At 44.9% G+C, this 9,341-nt stretch overlaps 1 protein-coding gene across 1 annotated transcript; it reads left to right on the top strand.

The window, feature by feature from the left end:
- Window positions 3,011-4,534, top strand: LOC107608937. Its single transcript, XM_016310726.1, has 2 exons — window positions 3,011-4,000; window positions 4,166-4,534. The coding sequence occupies exons 1-2, from the start codon at window positions 3,011-3,013 to the stop codon at window positions 4,532-4,534; spliced, it is 1,359 nt and encodes a 452-aa protein (XP_016166212.1).

The raw sequence follows: 9,341 nt of genomic DNA, 5'->3' as shown, positions 1-9,341 counted from the left end.
TCCTTCGCAAACGTTATTGGCATTCACCTTTTCCAAAAACGTCCTTTCTTGCTTCTTTTCCCCACGTTAGTGATCCATGTTAGTGTAACTAACGTGGCCCTTAACGTGGGCATGCCCAAGCTTCGAGAGCATTAGTGACACTTACCTTTGTCACTAACGCTTCAAACGCCCCTTCTTCCCACGTTAGTGCCTCACATTAATTGCATTAACGTGACCACTAACATGGTGGTGATTGCCATCTCCAACGTTAGTGACAAAGGTGAGTGTCACTAACGTTGGCCCATCATTTTTTCCTCCACATTAGCTTCCACGTTAATGTAGTTAACGTGGCCACTAACATGGGCTATGATGGCTTTCGAAGGCGTTATTGGTGATCACTTTTTCCATTAACGTTGCAAGCTAGCTCCCATTCCACGTTAGTGGTCACTTTAGTTAGACTAACGTGGCTACTAATGTGGCTCTTTCTTGCTTCCTTTGTCCTGAAATCAAGCAAATAAAGTGCATCAAAGCTTGGTTCTAAATCTTGAGATCATGCATCATCCATTTTATCATTCAATTCATGTATAATTCTCATAAAATCATCTAAAGTTCACAATATTTGCTTGAATCAAGATGTAAGTGAATATCTACCCAAAACTTGCTTATTTACTAAGAAAATGCATGAAACTACCCTAAAACAGTAAAGAAAAGGTCAGTAAAACTGACCAAAATGCCCTGGCATCAGATGACCGAAGGATAGGATGGAATGTATTACTATGTTAATGCTTAGTAGAATTAAAGAAAAATGTTTTATTGGGATGAGAATGGATTGGTGGTTGATTCTTGTGATTAATGATTGATGAGATGATGATTTGAATGAATAATGATGATATTTGATAAGTGAGTATGAGATTGAATTAATTGTAATGTGTATTAATGTATGTGAAGGTTGAACCATGTATTGATATGCATTTTGTGTTGAATTGTTGTGAAATGGTTGGGTTGACGAATAATGACATGAGAAAATTGATGGTGGTGGGTAAAGTAAGTTTGCGATGTTTGATGATGTGTATATATATATATATTTTGTTACGGCCTGGCCCAAACCACTAGCGGGCCGGCCCGACCCGAGCACCACCCGACCCGGACGGTCGGGAGCGAGACGCTCAGTCACCGACCCGGATACGTGTCCCTGCCAGCTATGCTTCAGCTGTGAGAAAGAGGCATCAAGGAAGGTGGGCCTGTCCTTGATGGGCCCACCTATGACATGGTGTATATGGGGAAGGTCCTGCCCTTCCCCCAAGCTACGTTACATTCCAAATACCACTTTTTCGCCTGCACATATCACCTACTAGAGCGTCAGAGTGTCTTTGCAGGTGACACCCCCTCCTCACGCGAAGTGCTCGGGACGTCGCCTACCCCAACCCGGTGACGTACGACCAGGCGAGATCTCCCCCTCTTCAACCAGGATACCAACCCGAACCGTCCGGTACCCGACCTACCGAACATTGGTGCAGTTTGTGGGGAATATCCCCTGAATGGACGTTGTACTGGGCCCAGGAGAAACAGGCCGTGAGACCGAGCGCAGAGGGGAAGCCTCTGCGGCTTCTCCCCGGCAGCGCGCGAGGTCCCCTCCAAGACGAACCACGCGATCTCCCGAAAGACGTCATTTCGGGGGAACTGGCGACAACAGCGCCAGAATAATGCAAGAACTGTGCCACAGGATGCAAAACCTAGAACATCGGCTGGCCGACCGAGAACTTCATCAATAAACTCCCGAATCGAGCTACTCCCGATCCGTCTCGAGAAGCTGCTCCTGACGAACAGCTAGCCCACAATCCGAGCCTGAGAATGCCAGGGAGGGAGCACGCGCAAAAAGGTGCCATGACCCCTTCATATACGCCAGGCACGGCAGGCGTACCACAGAGCGAGACCATGAGGTCGCTCGTTGGGAAAACGACGAGGGAAGAACGACCAGAACGCGGGGACCAGTGATAATGGGCGCAACCCCATTCCATCGTTCCATCCTCGAGGTCCGGCTACCAAAACACTTTGACAAGCCAACGGACATAAGGTACTACGGAACCCAAGACCCGCAGGAGCACCTTACGGCTTTCGAAGCCAGAATGAACCTGGAGGGAGTGGGAGACGAGGTAAAGTGCCGCGCTTTCCCGGTCACCTTAGCGGAACCTGCAATACGGTGGTTCAATAACCTCTCGCAGGGCTCGGTGACCAGGTTCTCGGACATCAGCCGTGCCTTCCTAGCCCAATTCACAACCAGAATCGTGAAGGCAAAGCACCCAATCAATCTACTTGGAGTGACCCAGAGATCCGGCGAGCCGACCAGGAAATACCTAGATCGATTCAATGATGAGTGCTTGGAGATCGACGGGCTGACGGATTTGGTCGCAAGTTTGTGCCTGACGAACGGACTCCTAAACAAGGACTTCAGAAAGCACCTCACCACAAAGCCGGTGTGGACAATGCAGGAGATCCAATGTGTAGCCAGGGAGTACATTATCGATGAAGAAGTCAGTCAGGTAGTGGCTGCCAACAAACGGCAACCGTCTTACAATCAGGCCCAGCATCATGGGAGCGGAGAAAGACATAAAGAACATGCCAGGGACGGCGGTCTGAGTAAGACTCCCAAGTCGTTTCCTCGTGTCGGGAAGTTCACTAATTACACCCCCCTCACCGCTTCTATTATGGAAGTCTACCAACAAATAGCTGAGAAGGGGATCTTTGGAAGCCCCGACCTCTGGAGGAACGAACAGGAGGGAACAGGAGCCTCTACTGTTATTACCACAAGGGCTACGGGCACAAGAGACAGGATTGCTTCGACCTGAAGGACGCACTGGAGTAAGCGATCAGGGACGAAAAGTTAGCCGAGTTCTCCCACCTCATTAGGGAGCTGAGGAGATGGAACCGAGATCACAAAGGCGAAGACAAGACCCGGGCAGCAAAGCGACGCCAAGAGCCAGAGGACCACGACCACGGCCTTACCATAGTAAACGTGGTAACGGCGAGAAACATGGCGCCCAGGTCCAAGTCGGCACACAAGAAAGACGCCAAAGTCCTGGTGGTTTCCACATCCTCTGCGCGAAGCCACAAGAAGCTTCCATCCATTGCATTTGGCCCGGACGACCAATGGTTTGACGAGGTCGCGGAAAGCCCTCCCATGGTCATTACGGCCAGAGTGGGAACCGGCCTCATCAAGCGGATCCTTGTTGATACAGGGGCAGATTCGAACATCATGTTCCGCAATGTGTTCGACACCTTGGGTCTAAAGGACGCTGACTTAAAGACTCACCAGCATGGTGTTGTAGGGCTCGGCGACCACTTCATCAAGCCGGATGGGATAATCTCCCTGCCGACCTCCGTGGGACAAGGCCAAGGGAGAAGAACGGTAATGGCAGAGTTCGTGATCCTACGAGACTCCACGGCCTACAACATCATCCTAGGGAGGAAGACCATCAACGACCTATGGGTGGTCATCAGCATGAGGATGCTGATAATGAAATTCATAACTGAAGAAGGATCAGTAGGGTCTATAAGGGGAGACCTGAAAACGTCAGTCGCTTGCGACAACGCCAGTCTCTCGTTAAGAAAGAAATCCAAAGAAGTATCAGGAGTATTCCTCGCTGACTTGGATGCCAGAGTCAGCGACAAGCCGAGACCCGAACCAGAAGGGAGCCTAGAAAAGTTTCGAGTCGGCGACACAGAGGAAAAGTTCACCTTCGTGAACAGAAACCTCCCTCACGAGCTAAAAGAACCTTTAATCGAACTAATTAGGACCAATGGCGACCTATTTGCCTGGACACCGGCCGACATGCCGGGAATAGACCCCCAACTCATGTCGCACCATTTGGCCGTCAAGCCAGAAGCCAGACCGGTGGCCCAAAGGAGGAGGAAGATGTCACAAGAAAGAGCAGAAGAGGTGGCCAAGCAGACGGCCAACCTCCTCGAAGCAAGATTCATCTGTGATCTTGACTACTCGACCTGGCTGTCGAACATAGTCTTAGTAAGAAAGCATAGTGGAAAGTGGAGGATGTGCGTGGATTACTCTGATCTCAATAAAGCATGTCCCAAGGATTGCTACCCCCTACCCAACATTGACGCACTCGTCGACGCGGCGGCGGGGTACCGGTATCTGACCTTTATGGATGCTTATTCCGGCTACAATCAGATACCGATGCACCGGCCAGACGAAGAAAAAACGGCATTCATAACGCCAGGGGGAATCTACTGCTACAAGGCAATGCCTTTCGTCCTGAAGTACGCAGGGCCCACATACCAAAGGTTGATGAACAAGATATTCGGCGACATCATTGGCAAAATGGTGGAAGTCTACGTGGACGACATCCTGGCCAAGACCACCCGACCCGAAGACCTTCTGAGTGACTTGGAGAGCGTATTCGCAGCTCTCCGACAACACGGCATGAGGCTCAACCCTCTCAAGTGTGCCTTTGCCATGGAGGCCGGGAAGTTCCTAGGATTCATAATAACCCAAAGGAGGGTGGAAGCCAATCCTGAAAAATGCCAAGCAATACTCTAAATGAAGAGCCCGGGCTACGTCAAAGACATCCAGAGACTGGCGGGAAGGCTCACCATGCTATCTCGCTTCCTCGGGGCGTCGGCAGCAAAGGCCCTACCTTTCTTCAACCTAATGAGAAAGGGAATAGCATTTGAATGGACCCCGGCATGCGAGGAAGCGTTCAACCATTTCAAAAAGATACTCGCAACACCACCCGTGCTCGGTAAACCTGTGGTCGGAGAACTGCTCTACCTGTACCTGGCAGTAATGGAAGAAGCGCTGGCGGCGGTCTTGGTGCGGGAAGAAGCGAAAGCCCAAAAACTAATTTACTTTGTGAGTAAGGCGCTACAAGGAGTAGAACTTAGTTACAGCAAGTTGGAGAAATTGGCACTAGCGCTCCTAACCTCTTCCCGCAAGCTATGGTAATACTTCCAAGGTCACCAAGTGGTCGTAAGAACGGACCAGGGAATTCGTCAAGTGCTCCAAAAACTTGACCTAGCGGGAAGGATGATGACCTGGGCCATCGAGCTGTCTCAATATGACTTAAGGTACGAGCCTCGACATGCAATCAAGGCGCAAGCAATGGCAGACTTCCTGGTGGAAGTAACCAGAGACCCAACCGAGGACACGGGCACACAGTGGAAGCTCCATGTAGACGGAGCCTCCAACCAGACGTCTGGGGGCGCCAGGATCATCTTAGAAAGCCCAACCGGGGTCATTTACGAACAGTCGGTCAAGTTCGAGTTTCCAGTGTCGAACAACCAAGCAGAATATGTGATGCACGGAAACTTGTCTCTCAACAAATTTCCTTCGGCAAGTATACCGAATTGTCGTCAAGTAATAACTCACAAAAGAGTGAGGTCGAATCCCACAGAGATTAACGGATTAAGCAATCAATGGCTAATTCATTATCCTAGTCAGACGGTTCAGATTTGGATGATGAGCAACAGGAATTATAAATTGACAGAAAAGAAAGGAAAAGCAATAAAGTGTAGAAAAGTAAAATGGCAAGGAAAATAAATGTAACAACTAAAAATAAAATGAACATTGGGATAAAGAGATATTGCAATCCTCCGGATCAAGTTCATTCTCATCTCTTCCTCAATCAATGCATTCATTGATCTCCTTGGCAATCTTAAGTGATTGGATCCCAATTCCTTGGCAATCCAATCTCTCTAAGCTTGAACAATTTCCCAATTCCTTGATTTAATTGCTCATGGGAAGAGATGAAGTTTGGTCATTGATTATACCACACACATTCATAGATCAAATTATTGGTAAGATTAAATGTCACAATATCCATCCAACCCCCAACCTAATCCAATGTGAGAGAGCTTTTCTAGCATGATCTCCTCATTCCTCTTCCAAGGTTCAGAGGAAATCCAAGTATGAGTAATTTCTCTTCTGAGACAATTACCCAATTGGATGAAGATCGAAAGCTCTCTAGTAAAATCAAGAGAAAAGAAAGAAGAAGAAGAATAAGAACTACAATTGATCCATTGAATTACAATAGAGCTCTCTAACCCAATGAAAAGAGTTAGTCGATCATTGCTCTACCAAAATAGAAAAGAAAGAAAGTGCAAAAAAGTAAAGATGAAGATTAAAACTGAAAATAAAACTTTAAAGTTCATAAATGAAAATTACAACTAAAACGGAACTACTCCTAAGGAAGAAAAGAAGAGAAAAGGAAGAAGAGTGGTTGAGGGGAGGGGTCCGAAGACCCACTCCCCTTGGAGTGTGCCAATTCACAGAAGTTTGAATTGGTCTTCACTCTCCCCCCCTTCCAGGATGATTTCAAAGTAAAAGCTAAGGCCTTTATATAGGCTCTCCTAAATTACAAAATGAAATGAAATTAAAAGCAAATTACAATGAAATGAAAATTAACTATTCTAGATGCTTCTTGTGGCCTTGATTGGTTGACAATTGTGGGCTTGCTTGCTTGAGCTTTGAAGTGGACTTGAGAGAGAAGTGAATCAAATTGAGGTCCATGGTGACTTGGCGTTATTTCTGCCATTAGCCACACTAACGCTACAAGTGTGGCGTTAGTGCTAAAGTTAGTCTGGCTAACGTCACACTTGCTACCCAGTTGGTGTTTTGGGGCTTAAAAGATGCCTCTGTTTGGTGCTCCAATTTCATGCCCACTATAGAGTATTATATATCGTTGGAAAGATCTGAAGGTCAGCTTTCTAACACAATTAGAATCACCTCAATTGGACCTCTGTAACTCAAGTTATGCTCCTTTGAAGTAGACAAGGTCGCTGGCATAGTCGCTGACCTTATTGGAAAACGTGAGTGCCAATAACGTCCGCGTTCAGCGGATTAATATTGCCAGGTTCTGGAGCTCAAAATTGATGTGCACCCCATACTATTATATATTGTTGGAAAGCTCTGGATGTCTACTTTCCAACGCCTTTGAAAGTGCATCATTTAGAGCTCTACAGCTCGAGTTACACTTCTTGGAAGGTGAAGAGGTCAGCTGGCCTTACTACAGGTTGATACCATGTTCATCGTTACACTTTCGGGGCATGTTTTCTCCCTTAAATTTAGTGTCCACCATGTAGTGCCATATATTCTTGGAAAGCTCTGGATTCCTACTTTCCAATGCCACTGGAATCACCTCATTTGGATTTTTGTGGCTCAAGTTATTCTAGTTTGAAGAAGGCATGGTCAGGCTGCCAGATAAGATCTTTGCCCACGTTAATGTCCACGTTAGTGTAACTAACATGGCCATTAACGTGGGTCTTCCTTTGCTTTGCAAATGTTAGTGGCACTCACATTTTCCACTAACTTTAGCGTTTCCCTTTCCTTCCACATTAGTTCCCACGTTAATGTAACTAACGTGGAACCTAACATGGGTCTTCTTTTGCTTCACTAGCGTTATTGGCACTCATTTTTGCCAATAACGCTGCTCCTTCTTCAAAGTTAATGCCATTAACTTTCTCACTAACGTTGGGGCTTCTTTTTTCTTCCACGTTAGTGCCCACGTTAGTGGAGCTAACGGGGTTGCTAACGTGGGTCTTCTTGCCTTTTGCTAACGTTAGTGGCGTTAACGTTCTCACTAACTTTCCAAGCTTTCCTTCCTTCCACTTTAATGGCCACGTTAGTGACGCTAACGTAGCCACTAACGTGGCTCTTCTCTGCTTCTTTTGGTCTGAAATCAAGCAAATAAAGTGTATCAAAGTAACATACAAGACAACTTCATTATACTAAGTGTGCTAATAATGCCCAAAATCAAAACTTCACTTAGTGTGATCTATTTCATCATATTTACCCTGTATATTAGCTAAAATTCACCTATGCTTGAGATTTTGTTTCATGCAGAGATTTTTAATGCTTTTGCTCCTTTATCAACAGAAATTGTATGAAAACTGAATTAAAATCTGCTGAAAAAGCATAGAAAAACAGGCCATAATGCCCTGGCATCACAACACCAAACTTAAATCTTGCTTGTCCCCAAGCAAGAAGAGAATCATGCAATAAGGTTTGACAATCCAAGGTAAGAAGAGTAGCAGTGTAATGTTCATGGTTAGCTAGCTTTCTATGCATGCAACAATCACAAAAGAAATTCAGATGATTGATGCCTCTATCTAGCTCATTTTATGAAATCTTTTCTGTATGTTTCTTCCTTGAACAAGCTTGTCATTCTCTTTTTATCTTATCTTCTTAGGTGCTTTGCACCATGATTTGAAAGCTACGACTCTAAATGCTTTGTTTTCAAGTATTACCACTTGATACATAAGCACCACAATCATTTAATCAGAGGACTCTTTTAGCTTATTTTGTTTTCTTGTCTTCTTGACTCTCTAATCATTGATGCTCAGAGCCTTGAGCTTTGAGGGAGTACTTTTGCACTTGAGCCTAGCCTTGACTCTAAATGTTTTGTTTTCAAGCTTTTTGCTTGATTCATAAACACCACAAGCACTTAACAGTTGAATTGTCATTGGTACTCAGAGCCTTCAGCTTTCTCATTCTCTCCCTTTTCTTTTCTTGCCTTATTTGCAATTACTTTTTCAAGGTTTTCATGAATTCAAAAATTTCATAAAATGTCCTACATGAAAACTTCAATTAAATAAATTCAAATGCAATTGAGCAACAATAGTCATGCTAGCTTCCTAATACTTATATGCTCATGCTAACTTCTTCTTAAATGACCTTGTTTGTTTATGATCATGAAATTACATTGCTTTGGACTCACAAAAATTCAAGATGGCAATCATAATGTCACAGCAACATATTATAATTCAAAAATCAAACTATGCTTATTCATAAGGAGCAAGCACACATACATACAAAGAAATTAGAAGACAATCATGCAATTGAATGTACTGGAAATAAGTAAGAGGAAAAAGGAACTTTACCACCTTGTAGTTCATCTTCATTGTTGTTGCCCTTTTTTCTACTTTTCTCCCTTCCCACACCAATTTAGACTAGTTGCTTGTCTTCAAGCAGCAAATAAAACAGTGGTGGTGGGGTCTATGATGGGTCATGAACGTCTTACATACTGAAATGTAAGTGATGTATGCGGTTAAGCAAGAAAAAATTAAGGATAACACTGCAGGCCAAAGAAGCACAGACATTATGATTGTACAAACAAGTGGTGTTGCTGGATACATTGCATAGAAAAATAAGTGGCACACCAAACTTAGTGTGACACTTTCTCTTGGAATTGATGCAAGTATCTAGAAAGATTGAAAACAGATTGTTGCAGGGCAACACCAAACATAGAATGTGATCATATGCCAATTTTATTTGAAAAGAAGCTAAGTAAAAGGAACTGTTGTATTAATAACAAAATCACCAAGAGCCAGAGCTGTCACGAACAGGGGCT

Source organism: Arachis ipaensis, chromosome B01 (assembly GCF_000816755.2).
Source record: "Arachis ipaensis cultivar K30076 chromosome B01, Araip1.1, whole genome shotgun sequence".
NCBI lineage: Eukaryota > Viridiplantae > Streptophyta > Magnoliopsida > Fabales > Fabaceae > Arachis > Arachis ipaensis.
Note: the sequence above shows the minus strand (reverse complement) of the source record. Positions and strands in the feature narration are given on the sequence as shown.